Source organism: Schistocerca serialis, chromosome 4 (genome assembly GCF_023864345.2).
Source record: "Schistocerca serialis cubense isolate TAMUIC-IGC-003099 chromosome 4, iqSchSeri2.2, whole genome shotgun sequence".
NCBI classification, from domain to species: Eukaryota; Metazoa; Arthropoda; class Insecta; order Orthoptera; family Acrididae; genus Schistocerca; species Schistocerca serialis.
The window spans coordinates 25,268,239-25,292,645 of NC_064641.1; the positions used below are offsets into that span (position 1 = coordinate 25,268,239).

Below are 24,407 nucleotides of genomic sequence, written 5' to 3' on the forward strand. Positions count from 1 at the left end.
ACTTCCCTTTTGCTATAGTTATCTTCAATTCATTTTGATATAATTTGTAGCTAAGAAAACAATTGTGTGTATTGTGATTGTAATTTTATTGTAGGCTATATTCCTTTGTTTATGAATACCATCTGATGCTTTCGAAGATTGCCTCTATGTAGCATCCATGCCTGTGGTATGACCTCATTGCTCAAAGCTGGCAGGTGAAACTGGACTCTAGAATGTATCCCAGGAACAGGTAGACTTCTTCACATTAGATTCCAGCAGTCCTTGCATGACCTACCAAATTACAATGTGTCTATGGTATGTTCATAATACAGATTAACATGATAGTGTAAAAATAGCTTCATTGTTATGAATGAAGTGTTAATTCACTCCTCTCTTTCTCATTGTATTATTGTTTCTGTACTTCTGATCAATATGTTCTATTGAAGTGTCTCTGGACACCTTTATCTGTGGTGAGTGCACATACCAGTCTTTCGGTGTGATTAGAGTGAATTTTAAATGTGAATCTGTGCTTCCACTAGTTTATGTAGCTTATCCATTGCCATAGCACTTAAGTGTTGTGTGTGTGTGTGTGTGTGTGTGTGTGTGTGTGTGTGTCCACATTTATATTGAATTTAAAAAATGTTTGTCTGCAACATTGTTTCCATCAATGCCCACATCTTGTTTGTAACTATGTTTATTGTCCCGTAATGTGGAATATTTATTACTGCTATGGTTGGGCATATGTACATGAGCACTTGAAAGTGACTGTGCAGTCAAAGGTGGTCTATAGCGTGGTTAAAACATCTTATATCATAGTGATCGAGAGCCGCAGCAGAAAAAAATGGCTTGTTTTATTATTCCAAAACACCCAAGGTCATCTTTCACTAGAAGTGTTTAAATGCATGTGGCACCTTCTCTGGGCTTCACATTGTGTTCTTTTTTTTCTGTCTCTTAAATTTACACAATGTCATCCTTTAATAAATTACAACTTGCCATTTTATTTCCTGTTCGTTTAGTGTACAATATTTTAAAAACATGTTTTACTTCCTTATCCACATACTGATAAACCTAATCAAGGAGTGAAGAGGAAAAAGAAATTAGAAAGTACATTGAGAGACAGTTGTTGTACTCCTCTGCAGAATTGAGACAGCAGATTAATTTCAGCTTGAAATTGTGTTGAACAACTACTTTCATCTAACAGGCATAGATATTCTGGTAAGAACTAACAGTTCTGCAATACACCCCATCTTGGAAAAGAGATATTTAGACATAGATCCTGATTAATCTGAAATATGATACATTTTTTGTGTTTTGTCATGTGCACGTTTTTTGCTTCTGCAGATTTAAAGTAGACAGAATTGCAAATCATTTGAAATTTGAACCGATTCTGAGTGAATAATGTAGTTTCTTTCAGATAGCAATTTCACTGCAGTTACTTCCTTCACCTGCAAAAATTTTGAGGTTACTATTAATTTTGCCTACACGGTAACTAATGTGACTGAAGAGCAACTTTACTGTTGATGACTCTGAATTCAAGATAAAATGATGGATTCTCTCTATCAAGAACTACTGAATCCGCTCACAAATGTAGTCTGATACTCCATATGATCATATTTTCATTAATAAATATTGTTGCTGTTGTTTGTTTTTCCCCCCGAAGGAGGGCGGGGATATGCAAGCAACTGATGGCTTCACTTTTTTGGATTTCAGGGCATCATGTAAGAAAAATGAGCATTGAGTTTTGCAGGGCCAACATTTTCAGAATCCATGCTAGTTGAGAAATTTCAATACATTTGATCTCAGAATATGTTCTAAGTATCTACAACAGATAGATGTCACAGATACTGGATGGCAGTTGTGTAAATCACTTCTGCTACCCTTCTTGTAGATGGCTGCATGTGCTTTCTTCTGATCATGCGCAGTTTAATTTGTTTGAACAATCCACACTATACTGTTCTTGAGAGCCGAGTTGTAATTTCCGTATAGAATCTGACAGGTTTGTAGATAGACTCTCCACATAGCTCATTCGCTCCTCTTACACCAGGACCGTGACAGCACAGCAAGTGTCACCCCCTCACACACACACACACACACACACACACACACACACACACACACACACACACACACTCACCTTCCGATATTCATCCATTGTCCATTTTACCTCCATCTGTTATCTGTGTCTACATTGTGGGAATATAAATTGAGTGGAGGAGGGGTGGGGTGACCTGTGAATCCAGGAAACAGTTTTATGTCTGTGTTCAAAGTCAAAGATATAAAATTAGTTTCCATCTTTGTACGAAAGAAGCCTCTAACTGTAAAAAATAGACCTTTTCATCTCGGTATTCAAATATACAATTGTCAACGCAAATTAAAAATAATTCTCTTTGTTTTATGTGAATCAGAAAATTTTCATTCTTGATCGTTATTTTTACATTGATCTTGTTTTTTTTTTCACATTAGCTTAAATATGACAACAGCAAATGCAGGAGAAATTTTGTAAGAGATGAACAATCATGCAAAACATGTGTAAGTGGGCTTAAATGTTCATTATCTACCTCATATGTAACTATGGTATATCAATATTGCAGTAATGTTCTTTGTTTGCTTTTGCATGTGTGTGTTACGAAATTGTAATAACTTGTTGCCCTCTGTTATGTAATTTTGTCAAATCTTGTAGGTTTTATGTATATGCGACGTCTCCTTTATCATTATGTACTTGCTTAGTACACCAGGATGTGTGTATATTTCAGAAGAAAACCTCATAACCAACAAAGAGAAATAAAAATTAAAGAACAGCATGCCGTCCATCTAACCCATTATCTTAGATTTGGATGAAACTTCACTTATTTCTCCTCCCTACAGAGAAAAGTAACAATACCAAATTTTAATGTTTTATTTCGCTCCATTTTCATTTTATAGCATTTCAAATTTGGAAGTTTTGATGTTTTTAATGTGACATGATACTTGCTAACATTTTCAAATGTAATTACAATATTTTCTTTTAGCATCTAATATGTATGAAACAAAAGCTAGCTAGTGATATTGGACCTACCCCATTGAAATCATGGTTGCGGTGACACTGATCTGTAGTGTAGCCCAAGGTCTAGGTTGGGCTGCATGGTGGTAATGTGGATGTGAATTAGCGGAGCCAATGAATGTGAATGCCAAATAGAGGTTGTGGTAATGCATTGACCTGTTGCATAGCCTAAAGTTTATGTTCGTGCTATATTTTAACACACTTGACCAGATAACTTATTATAGACAAGCCTCCAATGAGTATTTTGTTGCGTATTATGTTTATATATTGTTTATAAATGACAAGAAATTTAAGGTGGGGTCCATTATGTAACATTTCACTGAAATGTGGTGGTTGTGTAATATAACATATTCTTATAAACAAAATTACCTAATACTTTTAAGTACATTTATCTAACAGATAGGAAAATGTAGTCAGTACATAATGTCACATAAAGGGGAAGGGGTACCTCCCAGACGGCCACCTGGAAAATAAATGTGCTGGGATTTTTGTTGTTTTACAGTATTTTTCCTGCTATTTTAAAAACTGTAAATCAGTTTTCATTCAGTCATATTACAAAATCTGTTGTTCAGACATTTGTAAAAATACATTTTTGGTTTGTGTTTCAGAGTTGTTATCCTTTTTAGTGTAATAGACATGTTGTTTAAAAACCCAGGAACAGATGACAACGGGCTACGTCATAAGTCATGGAACATATGCCTATCAAAACTGAAATTTTAAGTAATTAAGGGGATTAAACTATCTTCACTGGCTGGAATTACAGTAACAAAACTTTTGTTTTTAACTGCACACTGTAAAATGAAAATAACTAAAAGCAATATTTTTTTCCGAGTGAATATTCAATTTTCTTCCACTTGCAGTTTTAGAATGTTCAGATACCAAGAATAAGAGGTATTGGCAGTGGGCAAATAACCTATTGTTTGGAGCAATGGAGTGTTGGTTATGAACCTGCAAGATACATAAATTGAACAGTTACATCGTGTTCTGTTGTATACATTTCAATGACAATTTGAAAGTACCATAGATTGCAGTATTTACAAGCTATGTAGTGATATGGGTTGGCATTTTCTTCTATCACATGAGATTTCAGTTTATTCCTTAAAATTACAGAAGGTTCCACATTGTTACTTATGCAACTGGCTTCCAACGATGTAATGGTATTAAGTTGTGGAAACTTCTGGTTCTTTGAGGCCTTCAAAATGTTCCACAAGGTCTGAACATGGATAATATACAGGCTTTTCCAAATTAAAGTTTAATGGTGTTAACATTATATAACTGAAACGAATCTAACGAAAATGGTATTTGATTTGCGGAGTAGAGGTGTTTATAGATTTCCTTTTCTAGCTAGCCTTTTATCTAGTTCCTTTGTACTGTCTGTTTTTTCATGGTTGCATAGAATAACTCATCCAGCACTTGACCTTATCATTTTGATCTAGGTGTATACCATATGGTGTACACCATATAGCAGAGATGCTGAGTCGCAGATAAACGCATTAAAGACTTCGTCTAAAATACCCCTCGCACGCGCGCGCGCGCACACACACACACACACACACACACACACACACACACACATTCTGGTGCTTCAAGAGCGAGAGATTTTTTTGTGTGTGTGTGTGTGTGTGTGTGTGTGTGTGTGTGTGTGTGTGTGTGATGACTTGGGCCTCCCTGTTGTTTGAAAGCCCACTTTCCTGCAGTCTTTTTATTATGCCTATCTGCAACTCAGCATCTCTGTTATATGGTGAGTAGCAACTATCATTTTCATAATATTGTTCATTCCACCAGGGATTTTCCAATGCTTGATCTAGGTATAGTTCTTTTTTTTTTATAGTGGCTTGTACATCCATCAATAAAATTGTGGATTTTTGTAGCATGTGTAAACATTTATTCTGTGAACTCTATTGCAATTTTCAAATTTTGTGGGCTGTTTCATGTTACAATTGGCCCAAAAACACTATTTTTTTCCCTCAGTATTTTTTAGGTAAATTGTAACAACGTACAGTGCAAGATTCAAATGTCCATTGGTATCCTTGGTCTTTCTACTTAAGTCAGTTATTTTCAATAAAGCCCATATGCCCTCACTGTTTGGTCCCCTCTCCCAAATTAACCAAACCATATCTGGCACTGTTAAGGTGGAGTACATTTGCAGGAGATGCAATATTCCTCAGTGTGATTGGTATGATTAAATCTAAAATCATTAACTTCATTTCATAGTTATTCTCAGACTCCTTGGTTTTATGAATTTTGATTTTGAGGCATATATATAGATACAGAGTACCAGTGGGAGTACATTGTTCAAATAATATTGAGTGTACATGTGCGAGAGTTTGACATATTACATACCAGTATTACTTACTATTTTTCATGTATAACATGTGTTCTCAAACAAGACTTCAAAACATGGTGAGCAGATGTGCCCCCTCCCCTCTTTCCTTGCTGTCCCTTGCCTCCCTCATTCTGTGAATAAGAGAGCTCTGGTTGTCACTTCGCTGTACATTGCTTTGCAGTCAAGTTTTAGGCAGCTGCAGTGGGTTGGAGCAAATGACAAACAACTGGTGCGCACTCTAATGGAACCCTATGTCTTGCCTATAATTGAAACGTTGTTAAATGATTGACGAAATAAAGTTAAAGTTAAGAAAAAATGCTGTTTAGGAGTTTCCAGACAGAGAAGTGATTAAAGTTAATTGCAGGACATGGATCCTTGAACTCTCTTTTGATACCACTGAATTTCAAGAAAAGTAATTGAGAACAATACTAATCATTCTGTTAGATACCGTATTTGTTGTCACTCGTTCTTCTGAAAATAAATGGGATATTATTTTGCCAGTAATGGTGAACCAGTTGGACTCATTTTCATATGTATTCTTCGCTCTCAAATAATGACAAAACAATTTTCTGTGTTACTTGTATGCTAACAATTACTCACAAAAGTAAGCCAGAGATGAGTTACAGTTAGACTTTTCTCCATCAAAGCTAACAACAAAGTTCCGAGGTCAGGTCTGTTTGTTGCTATTAGGTCCAGTATATTTCCATCATAAGTGGGCTTTTAAGCATTTTGTTCTAGGTAGTTCTCAGACAAAACATTTTATAATGTTTCAAAGCTTGACTTGTCAATCCCACCACTTAAGACAGTAATTCTCCCAATTGATTGTTTGCTGTTTAAAATCTCATCCAGTGATGGTGACATTGTAATTGGGAAACTTACTTACTAGTGAACTGAGGTTTTCTCTGAAGTTTTTGGTTATATCTGTAGGCGAGTCTGGTGGCAGATAGATCTGATAAGTTTATGCCCATTCCTCACACTGTCATCCCCAGTCAGTCTAACACGCAGCTTCAGTTTCTCTTTCGGTGCATTTCAGTTCATCTACTGTGTAAAATACACCACCTCCATTCAGTACACGCTTAAAATTTCCCCTAATATCTCATTGCTATTTAGGATTTTAATCAGCTTTCTGTATCTGGTATGATGAGAGAGTTCCACAGCTTTTTAGGAGCACATCAAACTCTGGCATTTGTTGTAAATGCTTTGGCAGTTAATCGCTAGCATTTTAATACTCTTCCGTGTAGGGTGCATTTCTTTGAATCCTAAACTGACACTTCCAGATCACCTACAGCTGTTATCTGGATTGGATGGAGTGTCTACATCCCCCACGCACTCTGTCAGCTACCTGGATAGCAATGTCTGATCTTTGGTGCAGACCTGACTCATTTAAGGGGGTTCTACACTTCTCAACCCTATGGCTCAAATCCAGGAAGTCGCAGTGTATATTATGACAGAAAGTTTGAAGTATCTGGTTCAGTCCTTCCACTCAACTCAGCACTAAGAGTTCAGTCAGTTCTGCGGACAATGTTACTAATTATGAGCTTTGTTACAGCTTCATGCACAAGGCTAGTTTTCTCAGCTTTCTCTGCCAGTCGCTGGAAAGATCCAGCTATGACCTTGGAACCCATACGACAGGTATTGGCTGTTCCAATATGCTCCACGATCTGCTATTGATTGCACCCTGTTTCCTCAGTGGCTGTCAGAGTAGGTTCAACTCATCGACCAATGCCGCCTTTGACCTGCTGAGAATTAGTAGACTCTGCCCTTTTTCATTTGCCGCCTCTTCACATAGGATACAGCAACTTTCCCAAGAGGTAAAGTGTCACTGGCCCAGTTTCAGTGAAAGTTAGCACATCGAACTTGTTGATTAGGGTGGTTAGTAAAACACTCTTGTGTTCTCGTTGGTTCTTGTTTCATCTGCACAGGACTCCTAGTCTCACCACCAACATGCCGCTCAAGTCCAGTGAATGAGTAGTGATAGATCCCATACTTCCTGTAAGTAGTACTTGTGTTAACTTTGGTATCTGAGGTACACCACCCTTGGGAGCTCTCACAACAAACCAATTCGTAACAGCTTCCAATCATTTGACAGTAGTCGGGCCAGTTTCCTGCTGCTTATGAGTGTCATCTGACTCTTCCCATGTTCGAGAACAGTATTCACATTAAGGCTGCAGTGTGGCTGTTGTAATGTTTTACAGGATAGTAAACAAATAACTTTAGAATAAACCTACTGCTTCTTTTAATCTATCAGGCTAAAAATATTCTGATTCCCTTCAACAAAAAAACACCAGCAATTAGTACACATAACGAGCTTCTATCAAGGCAACGGAAAAACCTGGGATAAAAGTTACTAATTATTAACAAACTCTAAACCATCATTAATTTGTGGTAAATGCTGATAACATACACTGTTGTGGAGTGGAGGAATTAGATGGAATGTGTTATGTCAGTCATGATGCGAATTACTGTAATTTAATCGCAAACGTCAATTTACTACCTGAAATAGCTTACACAACAATTGTAACTTCAAAATTCTCAAATTAGGGGTGAAGTATTCTTTGGCAGTAACTGTAAATATCAAATTCTGATGTACTGTGAAATAAGTTAGCCACTACACTCGTAACTTACGAAAATTTCCAAAAATATACTTTTGTAAGTGCCCAAAAAGTCCCAGAAATGTACCTCTGTGCCGTGTAATTGTACAATGAAAGTAGGGAACAGTTGTTGCTGGCTGAGGATACTGTTGTAAAAAGCTTCTAAAAAATCACAATTTAAGATTAGGCCTACAGTGGATAATAGTGTGAATTATTTTCAGCACTCGCAGATATCGGAATTTCACAATATAACACAATACGCCCTATTATTGACACAACCAATGAAAGATTGTGTGAAAGCAACACGAATAGTAAAATATTAGAATCTAGAATTTCTAATCAGTGTTCTCACGTAAAGGAAAATTGGGAAGTCGTCATATGTGCAAATTGGACAGATCTTTTACATAGCTGAATTTATTACACCGTCTACTATCATGTGCCAAAGCTGAATAATGCAGTTGCTTAAATGTCCTTGTTTTTCACTGGTACATTATCTTCTATTTTTATAAGAATGTCTAGAGACTTTAATTCCAACTATTATGAAATTCAGTTATTATCTCACAAGCAAATCTGATTTGTCTTCCTTCTTGTGATATAACATTTCTTTCCTCTAATAGTGTGCTTTTGGGTGTTGTGCCAACACCCTTTACCAGTATAAAGCTACATAATCCATTTGTTGCAAGGTACTGTCATTTATATAAAAAAAACTGTAAAACTAAGATAATTGGATTGGTAAATCCTAGAATTAACTGGAGAAATCTAAGATTTACCATCGCGGCGTGATAAAAGTCTGAAATTTCTCATTATGTGCATAGATTTTGAACTTTTGCCAAGAGACATTGGTAGATTTTGGTTCAGACAAGTTTCATTGTTGCTGATTTTGTGTTCAGATAAGTTTTTTGTTGGCAAGTATGAGTCTTCAGTCCACCCACCGCTACGTAGTGTCAGTGTCAAGCATCCTGTGTACAGTCATCTTTGCCACTTATTTTAGTTGTTTCTTCTTCAGCTTTGCGTAAGAATGAGTGTCATTATGCATAAAAGATTTTACAAACTTTTATGAAGTGAATCAGTGAATAAGGAGGGGACAACAATTTTTATGTAACTGCTGAGCAGTATAATATTCTGTTAAGTGAAGTGGCAAATGCAAAAATCGTTTTCAATAAGAAATCTGTTCACTACAGATGTTTGAAGCGATATGATGATCTCAACAGCGCAGGTGAACAGAAACTCATAGCACCTGTGTCGCTAGAAAAGAAGAAATTTGTTATTACATTTGTTTTGATGAACTGTTTAACGTATGACATGAGACGCACATTGCTATAGGCCATGGCAGCCAAACATGGATGATTGTGGAACTGAATTGTAAGTACAAGAATGTGACTGTTAATCAGTTGTTACTTATTTGAGATTATGTGAACTGTGTCGGCAAAAGAAAAAAAAAATTGAAAAGGGGTATTGTAGTGAAAGCTCTCATACACAGTGAAATGAATTCATGATGCTAAATTGACGTTATCGACATGCAGGCAAACGCAGACAATAAGGTGAAGTTCACACTTGTATCCAAGATCATTTGACAAAATTTGTTATCCTCCTCACATTAACTTTGAAAAGGGCTGATGGATAGCACATCATCTTTTGGACATTTTTACCCTCTTTGGTGCCCCAAATACCCATCATTCTGATAATAGTACAGAGTTTTGTAACCAAGTAATTCAAAGTTTATGTGGGTTGTGGAGTGATATAAAGATAGTCTACAGCAGGGCTTCCGAACATGGGGTCCGCGGACCCCTTAGGGGTCCGCCGGCCCTTTCTAGGGGGTCCGTGGCCATCCTTCACGAAATTGTGTAAAATAATGAGTAAAATTATTGAATAAAAATGTGAACATCAAATTCATCACTTTTTTTTCGTGTGAAAAAAATGTGTACTTCGTCGTATTCCCAACCAGCCTTTGCGGTTCCTAAGTGAGAACGCATACACAGTTTAGTGCCGGAGAATGCGGCTTCTCTGATAGACTGTTTCGTAACAATACGGGGGTCATTTGTGCGCCGGCTCACGGCGGTAGATGCGCTGAAATCTTTTACGCATGCGCGGAGCGAGCTTTGTCGACCAATCACAGCACTCGCTGGCACGTATGCGGCCCCAGGCATCATTAAATGTTAAACTTGCTTTGTCAGTGCACTACCTATTTCATAAGTCGAATTTTGACCTTCAAGTTGTTTTCATTCATCTCTACATCTACATCTACATCTATACTCCGCGAGCCACCTTACGGTGTGTGGCGGAGGGTACTTATTGTACCACTATCTGATCCCCCCTTCCCTGTTCCATTCACGAATTGTGCGTGGGAAGAACGACTGTTTGTAAGTCTCCGTATTTGCTCTAATTTCTCGGATCTTTTCGTTGTGATCATTACGCGAGATATATGTGGGCGGTAGTAATATGTTGCCCATCTCTTCCCGGAATGTGCTCTCTCGTAATTTCGATAATAAACCTCTCCGTATTGCGTAACGCCTTTCTTGAAGTGTCCGCCACTGGAGCTTGTTCAGCATCTCCGTAACGCTCTCGCGCTGACTAAATGTCCCCATGACGAATCGCGCTGCTTTTCGCTGGATCATGTCTATCTCTTCTATTAATCCAACCTGGTAAGGGTCCCATACTGATGAGCAATGCTCAAGAATCGGACGAACAAGCGTTTTGTAAGCTACTTCTTTCGTCGATGAGTCACATTTTCTTAGAATTCTTCCTATGAATCTCAACCTGGCGCCTGCTTTTCCCACTATTTGTTTTATGTGATCATTCCACTTCAGATCGCTCCGGATAGTAACTCCTAAGTATTTTACGGTCGTTACCGCTTCCAATGATTTACCACCTATGGCATAATCGTACTGGAATGGATTTCTGCCCCTATGTATGCGCATTATATTACATTTATCTACGTTTAGGGAAAGCTGCCAGCTGTCGCACCATGCATTAATCCTCTGCAGGTCCACCTGTAGTACGTACGAGTCTTCTGATGTTGCTACTTTCTTGTAGACAACCGTGTCATCTGCAAATAGCCTCACGGAGCTACCGATGTTGTCAACTAAGTCATTTATGTATATTGTAAACAATAAAGGTCCTATCACGCTTCCCTGCGGTACTCCCGAAATTACCTCTACATCTGCAGATTTTGAACCGTTAAGAATGACATGTTGTGTTCTTTCTTCTAGGAAATCCTGAATCCAATCACAAACCTGGTCCGATATTCCGTAAGCTCGTATTTTTTTCACTAAACGTAAGTGCGGAACCGTATCAAATGCCTTCCTGAAGTCCAGGAATACGGCATCAATCTGCTCGCCAGTGTCTACGGCACTGTGAATTTCTTGGGCAAATAGGGCGAGCTGAGTTTCACATGATCTCTGTTTGCGGAATCCATGTTGGTTATGATGAAGGAGATTTGTATTATCTAAGAACGTCATAATACGAGAACACAAAACATGTTCCATTATTCTACAACAGATTGACGTAAGCGAAATAGGCCTATAATTATTCGCATCTGATTTATGACCCTTCTTGAAAATGGGAACGACCTGCGCTTTCTTCCAGTCGCTAGGTACTTTACGTTCTTCCAGCGATCTACGATAAATTGCTGATAGAAAGGGGGCAAGTTCTTTAGCATAATCACTGTAGAATCTTAAGGGTATCTCGTCTGGTCCGGATGCTTTTCCGCTACTAAGTGATAGCAGTTGTTTTTCAATTCCGATATCGTTTATTTCAATATTTTCCATTTTGGCGCCCGTGCGACGGCTGAAGTCAGGGACCGTGTTACGATTTTCCACAGTGAAACAGTTTCGGAACACTGAATTCAGTATTTCTGCCTTTCTTCGGTCGTCCTCTGTTTTGGTGCCATCGTGGTCAACGAGTGACTGAATAGGGGATTTAGATCCGCTTACCGATTTTACATATGACCAAAACTTTTTAGGGTTCTTGTTTAGATTGTTTGCCAATGTTTTATGTTTGAATTCGTTGAATGCTTCTCTCATTGCTCTCTTTACGCTCTTTTTCGCTTCGTTCAGCTTTTCCTTATCAGCTATGATTCGACTACTCTTAAACCTATGATGAAGCTTTCTTTGTTTCCGTAGTACCTTTCGTACATGATTGTTATACCACGGTGGATCTTTCCCCTCGCTTTGGACCTTAGTCGGTACGAACTTATCTAAGGCGTACTGGACGATGTTTCTGAATTTTTTCCATTTTTGTTCCACATCCTCTTCCTCAGAAATGAACGTTTGATGGTGGTCACTCAGATATTCTGCGATTTGTGCCCTATCACTCTTGTTAAGCAAATATATTTTCCTTCCTTTCTTGGCATTTCTTATTACACTTGTAGTCATTGATGCAACCACTGACTTATGATCACTGATACCCTCTTCTACATTCACGGAGTCGAAAAGTTCCGGTCTATTTGTTGCTATGAGGTCTAAAACGTTAGCTTCACGAGTTGGTTCTCTATCTGCTCGAAGTAATTCTCGGACAAGGCAGTCAGGATAATGTCACAAGGGTCTCTGTCCCTGGCTCCAGTTCTGATTGTGTGACTATCCCATTCTATACCTGGTAGATTGAAGTCTCCCCCTATTACAATAGTATGATCACGAAACTTCTTCACGACGTTCTGCAGGTTCTCTCTGAGGCGCTCAACCACTACGGTTGCTGATGCAGGTGGTCTATAGAAGCATCCGACTATCATATCTGACCCACCTTTGATACTTAACTTAACCCAGATTATTTCACATTCGCATTCGCTAATAACTTCACTGGATATTATTGAATTCTTTACTGCTATAAATACTCCACCATTGGCGTTTATCCTATCCTTGCGGTATATATTCCATTCTGTGTCTAGGATTTCGTTACTGTTCACTTCCGGTTTTAACCAACTTTCCGTTCCTAATACTATATGCGCACTATTTCCTTCAATAAGAGATACTAATTCAGGAACCTTGCCCTGGATACTCCTGCAGTTTACCAATATTACGTTAACTTTTCCTGTTTTTGGTCTCTGAGGACGGACGTTCTTTATCAACGATGATAATGTCCTCTCTGGTAAGCCGTCAGGTATTTTATCGTTTCGCCCAAGGGGGGGTCCCTCTAACCTAAAAAACCCCCGTGTGCACGCCACACGTACTCTGCTACCCTAGTAGCTGCTTCCGGTGTGTAGTGCACGCCTGACCTGTCTAGGGGGCCCTACAGTTCTCCACCCAATAACGGAGGTCGATGAATTTGTAACCATTATAGTCGCAGAGTCGTCTGAGCCTCTGGTTTAGACCCTCCACACGGCTCCAAACCAGAGGACCGCGATCGACTCTGGGCACTATGCTGCAGATATTAAGCTCAGCTTGCACTCCGCGTGCGATGCTGGTTGTCTTCACCAAATCAGCCAGCCGCCGGAAGGAACCAAGGATGGCCTCAGAACCCAAGCGGCAGGCGTCATTCGTTCCGACATGTGCTACTATCTGCAGCTGGTCACACCCAGTGCGTTCAATAGCTGCCGGAAGGGCCTCCTCCACATTACGGACGAGACCCCCCGGCAAGCACACCGAGTGCACACTGGCATTCTTCCCCGACCTACCCGCTATTTTCCTGAGGGGCTCCATAACCCGCCTAACGTTGGAGCTCCCTATAACTAATAGGCCCGCCCTCTGTGACTGTCGGGACCTTGCCGGAGAATCGGCCACTGGCCCAACAGGCGAGGCATCCTGTGGTGGCTCGGAAACGATGTCATCACCACTAGGAAGCACCCCGTACCTGTTGGAAAGGGGTAAGGCAGCTGCCGCGCGGCCAGATCCCACCTTTGCCTTTCGGCCAGGCACGCGCGAGCCCACCACTGTCCGCCATTCACCCTGGAGTGATGGCTGACCGGTAAGATGCTCACTGCCGGAAGACGCAGCGACATCAGGGGTTCCATGTGATTCCAAGGCCACCGAAGTAGGCATAGGTCTCACCACAGTTGCCCCAACGCCACTACGAGCCGACGCCTGCGCCTCGAGCTCGATGAGCCTAACAGACAAAGCCTCCACCTGCCCCCGAAGAGTGGCCAATTCTCCTTGCGTCCGCTCACAACAACCACAGTCCCTACACATGACTATGTTTACCCTACTCTATACGGTGACAAATTCCCAAGATAATCTTCTGATGAGCTACTCTGATAATCAAGAAACACTCACTGAAATACGAGACGCGAAAACTACGCTAGGTTTTCCCAGAAAAACTATTTAAAAGCTAAGCGCAGCAAATAAGTACAAAAACGCTTTATACAAACAGTACTCGCTGCTGCTGGTGCTCTCGCTCTGGCTGTCACAAGACAACTGCTGATTCAAGTGACTAGTGGCTAACGGCCGCAAAACAAACAAAAGACCGTTTTAGGGCGCTTTCTGTTCTAAACGATCAAGAAAACACTAAGAAATCTAACACGAAAACTACGTAAAGTTTTATCAAGAACTGTTAGTTACTATGCAGAGCAGATAAACACAAATAGAATCCCTTCCTTAGTGGATGGTCGTAAACAAAATGCAAAATAAACGCTTTATACAAACAGTACTCGCTGCTGCTGGTGCTCTCGCTCTGGCTGTCACAAGACAAAGACTATTGATACTTCAGGGGGGGGGGGGGGGGTCATTGGGAACTGACTAGGGGTCCGCCATGGATTTTCGACTGAAGAAGGGGTCCACCAGCTGAAACGGTTGGGAAGCCCTGGTCTACAGGAAGCCGAGGCACAGTAAGTCTCAGGGATCAGTTGAAAGAGCAAATAAAGATATCAAAAATATGTTGTAAACTTGCATGGAAACAAATGAAACTTCAAAACAGTCTAAAGAGTGAGGCTTGTGCAAGCAATGAAAAATTGGGCTTATCATGAAGGGATCAGATGTTCACCATAAGGGGGGGGGGGGGGGGTGTCCCAGTGAAAATGGACATTATGACCTCAGTTGTTCCACGTGATTTAATAAACAATATAGTCACTGAAGAAGACTTGGAAACAATGTTAAACACCACTTCCACTGACTCACAAGAGATTGAAAATGATGGTCAAGGGATTGATGCCTGTGGATCAAGTACTGGAACAGATGGAATGGCGGCAGAAAGTAAAGCTGCAGCAGGTGAGGCAGCACCAGATACACAGGATTTGAGAACGGTTAACAATGAGACACCAGCACCAGCTAATGGTTGTGATGAGACACTGGCAACTTCCAACAGTGTTAATAAAGTGAAACGGATGCAATAAGGTGCCAAAGAAGGTCTTAAAGTGCAGGCAAAGAGAATGAAAGCAGACTCATATAACAACATTCCAAAACCGTCAGTTGGACAGAAAGTAAGAATTAAAGTACTGGCTGTAGATAGGGCAAAAATTGATGCAAAATCTGTAATAGCAATTGTGATAAATATTTGGGATGACGAATTTTATCAACTTGGTACCAAAGCGGGTAAACTGAAGTCATTGTACAATATCAACCAATTTGCATTGAGCAAGGAAAATTTTACCCGCATTGAAGAAGTAGCGAGAGAAGCAATTAGTCTATGGGAAGTAGTTTCCAATCAATCTTTTCTTGGAGGATAAGGGTTGAAAAAGTGCAATTGCTTAAAGTGTTCAACTAAAAAATACTTGTGTAAATAGTCTTCCATCTTATGTAACTACAAATGCCGCAATAGTCAGCCTCACAACGTAACTTTTTTACAACATTTTTCATTACTATGGAATATTGCTCATTATAATTACATTGGACTGCAAGAATGTTTAAAATACATATATTTACAATAAATACAAACTATTTCAATAAATTGCTAAGCTGATTTTTTTAATTAAATAGTTGTATCAGTTAGTATAGGTAAATCCCAAGATTTACCAATGTCTCCTGGTAAAAGTCCGAAAGCTGTGCACATAATAAGAAATTTTGGACTGTTACCACACACAGCATCTTTACATATGTTTTCAATAGTTTGTCCAAGCCATTTCAATTGTGTCATTGTGTTTCCTTATGCCAGGCCATTGCCAATTGCATCCTCATATGAGTGTGCATGCTTGTACTTTAGATATAAAGACCCTAGTGTTCCTAGAAGAGTGAGCCAACCCATTGCTTCCTGCTACCTATATTTCTCAGAAAAAGATTAAGCTAAAATTATACATATTACAGTGCTTATCGAGGCTTACCAGCAGTCACTCTGTTCCTTACTCATAACGTGAAAAGGGGTGGGGGGTGAATGATAGTGGTACATGAAGTAATGTCCACTATGCAGCATAAGACAAGTTGTGGAGCATAGATGTACATTTTAATGATTGCTCTGATTACCTTGCTGTTGCTAAAATTCTAATCCTATGCTTCTGTTTCAATAACAGATTAATCTCCCTAAAATCTTTCGTGTGCTGTTGGCAGTTGCCTGGCAACAGAATTTAGTTGACGTATATTATTTAGAATGTGTGTTTATTGTGACAAAGGTCACATAAGAGTCAGTTACAAAAAGATTTATTTCTTTATTTTAGGTGGTCCATACTCAGCATTTGGAGGACGTGATGCTTCCCGTGGTCTTGCTACGTTTTCTGTTGATTCAGCAAAAGATGAATATGATGACTTGAGTGATCTAAACACGATGGAGATGGAATCTGTTAGAGAATGGGAAATGCAATTCAAAGGTAAAATTAGTACCTAAAAGAGCAAAATTTAGTATGCCGTATTTACCACTAACATTAACATAACATTACGATGTGATATACGTATGTTTTTATTTTAGGAGAATGTCAACTATTCTTTTGAATCCTTAAGATTGTCCTGACATTCTTTTTCCCTGCCTCATACCTTTGGAAATGTCTCCCACGATCTGTCCTTTATGTTGATATGTGTGTTGTATGGTAGGAAAGGAGAAGCATGTGCAGAAGAGTGTCTAGTGCTAAAGGGCAGCTGTGCTTTTCAGTGACAGAATTTTAAAGAAACTTTAAACAAGTGATGTACATAGGGCTGATGGCGGGGGGATCGGATATCTCTGTGGTCGTAATGAGTTAATCATCGACAGATCTGTCACTTAGCATGAGGTGCGTGGAACTGAGTATTGACAAGTGTGAAGTGTCTTTTCTGTATGTTCCTTAAGGACTGGAATTCCTTGCCAGAAACTATGGTAAATATCTTGGCTATATGCAGTCTACTAAAAAGATAAAATTTATCCTGCAACTGAAAACTATTTAATGGTACGAACACTCCACAGGTGTACTGCTGGTCCATAGTGTTCAACGGGCAAAATATTTCAGCAATCAGACATGTCGTGATCATCAGGTGTGCTGACGAACTGAGCTCGTGAGGGCGGGTGGCTGTCTTAAACCCTCTCCCCCTGCGAGGCATTCTCTCCGTGGTCCGCGGCCGCACATTAGCAGTCGCTGGCGTCGGTGTAATTGCCTCGTCCATCCTGGTTGCCTGTTCATTTTCTTTGCTGAGCGTCTTTTTAGTTAGACTTAGTGCTGTTTCCCATGCCTTGCTGAGGTTATAACCACAATCTTGGTTGATGAGTCCATCACTGGTACGAATTTAGATAGCCTCTCTAACAATGCTGTCCCAGTATTTAGATGTCTGTGCCTAGACCCTGGTATGTTGGTAGTCCATTTTGTGATTTCCAGACAAACAGTGCTCTGCGACTGCCGACTTGTTGTGGTACCTAAGTCGAGTGTGCCTCTGATCTTCTTGGCAACGATCTTTGATCGTGCGCACTGTCTGTCCAATATAAGTCTTCCCACACTAACATGGCATCTGGTATATGCTGGCCTTCCGCAAACCGAGATCATCTTTGACACTTACTAATAATGCTTGTGTTTTATTGGGTGGGCAAAAGATAGTTCCTACTCGGTGTTTCCTCAATATTCGTCCTATTTTCCCCAATAGTGCGACAGTATACGGTATATAGGCAGTGGCTATCTCTTCCTCCGTGACTGCTTGTGTCTCCACATGCTGCACTGTATAGGTGGGGTGGAGAGCGCGTCTGATCTGCCATTCCAAGTACCAATTTTTCTGGAATACAGTTTTGAGGTGTTCCAGCTCATGGGCAGACTCTCTCCATCAGAGATGGTGCGCACCCTGTGCACCAAAGTTTTTAGCACCCTGTTCCTCTGCAAAGGGTGGTGGCAGCTATCTGCATGCAAATACAGATAAGCGTGTGTTTTTGTCATGTATGCCCCGTGGCCCAGGGTGCCATCTGCTCTTCTTTTGACCATGTCGTCCAGGAATGGTAATCTTCCTTCTGCTTCAGTCTCCATAGTGAACATGATGTTCAGATGTATGGAGTTCAGCTGTGGAAGGAAGTCTAGGAGCTTGTCACTTCCATTGGGCCAGGTCATGAACGTGTCATCCACGTAACAGAGAAAACAAGTATGTTTCCATTTGAATGATGTCAAAGCTTCCTCCTCGAGGTACTCCATAGAGAAGTTCGCTACCACAGGTGAGAGTGGGCTCCCCATTGCGACTCCTTATGTTTGTTCATAGTATTCTCCTTTAAAGAGAAAATACGTGGAGGTCAGAACGTTCCTGAAAAGGTCGGTCATCTTCTCATCAAATTTCTGTGCAGTAAGCTGAACTGACTCTCAAAGAGGCACCCTGGTGAATAATGAAACGACGTCAAAACTTACCAGGATATCAGCCTTTCAGCTTGAAGTTGTTGAGACATTTTACAAAATACACAGAATTATGAACCTAGTGAGGGCATTTACCGACATAATGTCTTAGTAATGCTGCCAGGTATTTGGCCAGCAAATATGTAGGTGCCCTAATGTTGCTGACAATTGGGCATAACGGCACCACTTCTTTGTGGACTTTAGGGAGTCCATAAAGTCTTGGTGGTACAGGTCCTTGAGGTGTCAATTTCTTGGCGACACCCTCTGGTAAATCCACGTCCTTGAGAAGAGCACGAGTCTTGTTCTCCACCTTCTTTGTGGGGTCAGCATTGATCTTCCTGTAAGATTTGTCATTTAGCAGGCTTTGCATCTTCTCCATGTAGTCCTTATGGCCTTAGTCAGCCAGTAAAACAACAATCTCGGGGCTCTGTCTCAGGTCTCAAATGGCTGCCCTCTCCGTGCTGGTAGTATTCAACTTGATCGGTTTAGTTCTCATCGGAGCACAGTAGGTTTCCCGGCATACTTCTTAAGCTGCTTCAGGTGACAGTCGCTCAGCAATCTGTTCAACTGCACTGACAATGTCCACTTCTGGTGTGAACCTAGGTGTGGGAGCAAAATTAAGTCCCTTCTCCAGAACAGAAACTGCATCCCCAGTCAGCTCAATGTCTGTAAGATTGATGACCATCTTGCATGGGGCCTTCAGCGGTGGTTTGCCGGAGAGACGAAAGAATTTAGATATCTGATGTCCCGAAGCCTTCTTAAGAGCAGTATTGGCGGTCACCCAGGTAACACCATCAATCCAGTCCCAGGTCCTGGAATTAAAATGATTGGCTAGTTGTAGATGTAGTTTAAGTAGTTTGAGAGTTGTACTCAAGGCTGTGTCTGGTAAAGTGTACCCTCTCACAAACCAAGGCGAGGGTAGCACACTTCATTATTCTCTTAGCTGCTGCAGAATCGATGTGATGCATGATCTTAGCAGAGTTTGGCACAGCCTGATCGGCACGACACCTCTTCAGAAAAGCAAGAGCACCCAGCAAACGGCTCCTTCAGTGGCACAGCTTTTCAAATTTCTTGATGCTGCGATACATCTCCTCCCTGTAGATATGATTCTTCAGTTTCTCCCTGCGTATTACTTGCTCAAACAGTTCATGGGTGTACTGCCAGTCCCTAGTGTCCAACGGGCACAATATTTTGTGATCTGGCCCCATGGAAGGCACAAGCTCCTAGACTTTCTTATGCACCTGAACTCCATACATCTGAACATCAAATTTACTATGGAGACCGAAGCAGAAGGAAGTACACCCGTGGACTGTTCGAGCAAGATATATGCCGGGAGAAACTGAAGAATCATATTTAATGGTAGTTAGGAAAGAACACACAGCAGAATACACATTTCTATATATAAACTCCATGACAGCTCAGTGTAATACGTCATCGATTCCAGTGCTCCTGGAAGTCATGAGTAAAGCCATTTGACAGCTGGATCATAACAATAATTAGCACACGCAGCACAACTGACACTGCACTACTCTATGCTGAGAGAAGTGCGGTTTGGTCACTACATCGGCCCTCTTGAGGAAGCAGATTGCCATCCAGGTAGCATGTCGGGAAGTGTACTCGCTGTCCAGATCCTGTTGTGTATGTCTACGGTGGTTCTGCAACAGGTAGTGCCAGTGCTTGTGTCAGTGTTGGACATCGGGTGGTCGCTCATCGTGTGGAACATTCACCGATTTAACTCTGTCTATAGAGACTGTAGTAAGCTGGTCATTCACCAGTATCTCAAAGGTGTGTCCCCCTTGCTGCAGAACCTTGTGGGGACCAGTGTGCGGTGGTTGCAGAGTATGACGTTAAGTGCATGTCTGTAGGGCTTGATGCACTTAGGTGGTGGAGGTGCCATGCCTTGAAGCTTGAGGGGGCAAAGTCGGGTACATTTTCTCTCTGTCAGAGTAGAAAGTCACAGGTGTTGGGTGATAGTGATGCTTATGCTTTTACAAACTCTCCGGGTAGGTGCAAGGTTTCACCATAAACAAGTTCTGCAAATGAAGTGTCTAATTCAGATTTATATCATCCAGAGGACCAGAAATATATTTGGCAGTGCTGACATCTAATCTGAATCCTGACTCATGACTGCCACCTTGAGCAAGCGATTCCAGTGCTCAGTCATTTCAGGATTCGAAACCAGAACAGCTGTTAGCATGAGTGACATAAAAGTAGATATCTTAGGTGTTGCGAAACAACTCAAAACACTTAAGAAAGGCAAGTCTTCTGGTCCAGATGGTATACCAATCAGGTTCCTTTCAGAGTATGCAGACACAATAGTGCCTTTCTTAGCAATCATATACAACCGCTCACTTGACGAAAGGTCTGCTCCTAAAGACTGGAAAGTAGCTCAGGTCACACCAATATTCAAGATGGGAAATAAGAGTAACCCATTGAATTGCAGACCCCTCAATTTGCCGTAGGATTTTGCAGCATATACTGCACTCGAACATTATCAGTCACCTTGATGAAAATGACCTATTGATACACAACCAACACAGTTTCAGAAAATATCGTTCTTGCGTAACACAGGTAGCTCTTTATTCCCATGAAGTAATGAGTGCTGTCGACAAGGGATCACAGATCGATTCCAGAAGGCTTTTGATACTGTTTCTCACAAGCGACTACTAATCAAATTGCGTGCATTGGAGTATCGTCTCAGTTGTGAGACTGGATTCGTGATTTCCTCTCGGAGAGGTCACAGTTCGTAGTGATAGAGGGTAAATCATCGAGTAGAACAGAAGCCCTGCAAGGTAGTGTTACAGACCCTCTGCTGTTCCTGATTTACATAAATGATCTAGGCGATAATCTTAGCAGCTCCCTTAGATTGTTTGCAGGTGATGCTGTAATTTACCGTCTTGTAGAAATCATCAGATGATCAATTCCGAATACCTTGATCTAGAGAGAATTTCTGTATGGCGCAAAAAGTGGCAATTGGCACCAAAAACAAAAGTGCGAGGTGGTCATCCACATGGGTACTAAGAGAAATTCGATACATCTTGGGTATACAATAAATTGCACAAATCTAAGGGCTGTCAAATCGCATAAATACATAGGGATTGCAGTTATGAGCAACTTAAATTGAAAAGACCACGTAGATAATATTGTGGAGAAGGCAAAACAAAGACTGCGCTTTGTTAGCAGAACACTTAGAAGATGCGACAAACCCACTAAAGAGACAGCCGACATTACACTTGTCCATCCTCTGCTGGAATATTGCTCCATGGTGTGCGATCCTTACCAGGTAGGATTGACGGAAGACATCGAAAAAGTACAAAGAAGGGCAGCTTGTTTCGTGTTATTGTGCAATAGGGGTGAGAGTTAGGGTGGCAGTCAATGAAACAAAGGCGGCTTTCTTTGCAGCAAGATATATTTACGAAATTTCAATCACCAACTTTCTCTTCTAAATGCGAAAATATTCTGTTGACACCCACCTACATAGGGAGAAATGATCATCGTAATAAAATAAGAGAGATCAGAGCTCAAACGGAAAGATTTAGGTGTTTCTTTTTCCCACATGCAATTCGAGAGTGGAATGGTAGGTAAGTAGTATGAAAATGGTTCGATGAACCCTCTGCCAGGCACTTAAGTGTGAATTGCAGAGTAACAATGTAGATGTAGATGACACATTATGCCACCTTTAGATATAGAATTATTTTGCTGTTATCAAACACTGCTTTATGTAGCATTATTGTTGAGTGAAGTGCAACTTTATAGATATGACATCACATAATCTAATTCAGTATTTCATGTTGTGGTTTTTTTTTTTTTTTTAATAGAAAAATACGAGTATGTTGGGCGGTTGTTGAGGCCTGGAGAGCAACCAACCAACTACGAAGAGGAGGAGGAAGAAGATGTGCCAAATGCTGCTCAGACAGATACTAAACCAAAGGATGAATGAATGTGCTTTTGCTACTGCAACTTTCTGTGCTGGACTGTACTGTACTGTACTGTCTTGTCGTCATTCAACATCCACAAGAATGGGCATGCCCCTTCATTGATTTTTCAGGAAGAAAGGGGGTTTCAGTACAGTTATCTTACGTTTAAGGTTGCCTTACTTTTGTATATTTCTTATGAGCTTACAGCTTTACATATATGGAGAAAGGCCAATTTAGCACTGATTTAGTATATCCTTATTTTTATTGTTTAGAGTGGTTATATTTGAGTTTATGGTAATGTGTGATCTACGGTGTGGAAAATTGATAAAGTATAATCTATTAAAAATTTAATATATTTTCATTAATTATTCCAAAAAGAACATATTCTAAAATTTTATTGTTGTCAAGAGATAAAGAGGCTGATTAACTCCATTCAAATAAGTTTTAATGACAGTTTTCTTTATAAGCTGTTGCAGAATGTTGATTTTTTTTTTTTTTTTTTTTTTTTACAAATATGTAGAAAAGCTATCTCTTTAGTTCATGTAATTCATACATTTTTAAGGTGGTTATTACTGCTGACTGTGTTAATATACAGTTACTAGTTGGCTGTTCAGGTACTGTTGTAAATATGAATACTGATTCCAAGTTTCGTCTTGTTTGTTGATACTGTTGCATTTTCTGCTTTGTCAGATTATATATCACTGTCAAATTGTGTGTGTTTTATTTTTCTTATTTTTTTTTCTTCTTTTGTCTTTGGTCAAAATTTCATCAAAATTTGAGTGTTTTAAGTTTCCATTGCAGTTAATGGTAATATTTCGACACCTGTGGCATAATTAATCTTAATCAAATTGTAATGAGACTGGATTCTTGTGATAGAAGTGAGAGTGACACATGTGGTGTTTTAAGTTGTTTTACTAACTTGGTTTTGAGAATTTTATATTACATAAATTGGAAATATAATGCTTATTACCAAAGTGAATGAAAGCTCTCTGAATTAAAACTTTCTGGGGGTAAAACATTTACAGTGTTTTATATTGCTTTAAATATGAAGAAGGAAAAGAATTTTATTCTGATGAAAATTAGAAGAAACACTTGTTCCTGTCTGGCTTAATTATATTCATATTGTTATGTGTTCATTGGCTCATTCCACATAATGTTAATTCTTTTGCTGATAAAACATTGATTGTTACAATTTTTACTCCAGTTTTGATGTCCTTTGATGAACATCCACATGTTCTGTACTGAGTTGCTGTTAAATTGTTGGTATACTTATTTTGTAAATTCTTGTCTGATTTTGTTCTTTTTGCATTGCAATGTGGGGAACCACAGATGTGTCTTCTGTATATAAATCATAAAATAACATTACTGACAGATTTAATTTAATTACTTTGCCTTCCATTGAATGCATTTTGTAAGTTTTTCTTCATTGGATTGGCCTGATACTCATTCCATCATAGCTGTATTTTCCCATAAAGAAATTAAATATGTGTTCTAAAAAGATGTCTGTATATATATATATACATATAATTATATATTTGTGTGTGTACTTTTCATACATGTTCTTAACTGAATAGGTGGTTGTTGTGCTGTGCCAGATGGCTGACAAAGGCAAATAAATTTCAGATGTGATGTTTTATGAAGTCCTGTGAATGTAAAGCACGTTTATTTTTTATGATTTGTAATTGCTTTAGATTGCTAGGTAGTTTTCATTAATTTTTTTTACCAGTTTTAACTCGCGGTGAAGACTGCCTTGAGGAAATTGAGGCTGCAGACACAGGCCAGCTTTGGAATATTGAAACAGATTCACAGTTTTGCTGCTGTAGAATAAGTTAGTTGTATTATTCTAATATAATAGAGTACAACACATTTGAAGTTTTTGATGCCATTAGTTCATTAATAGAGACTGAAGGTAGGCAAATCAATGGGGAGGAAA

The 24,407-nt window shown here is 39.8% G+C and overlaps 1 protein-coding gene across 1 annotated transcript in view; it reads left to right on the forward strand.

Moving 5' to 3' along the window:
- LOC126473825 (membrane-associated progesterone receptor component 1) overlaps positions 1 to 24,114 on the forward strand; it is a 33,465-nt gene extending 9,351 nt beyond the window's left edge. The window contains exons 2-3 of the mRNA XM_050101144.1: positions 16,449 to 16,598; positions 22,376 to 24,114. Coding sequence (XP_049957101.1) covers positions 16,449 to 16,598; positions 22,376 to 22,497 — 272 coding nt within the window. The 3' untranslated portion in view covers positions 22,498 to 24,114. The remainder of the gene's footprint in view (positions 1 to 16,448; positions 16,599 to 22,375) is intronic.
- Positions 24,115 to 24,407: the final 293 nt, after the last annotated feature.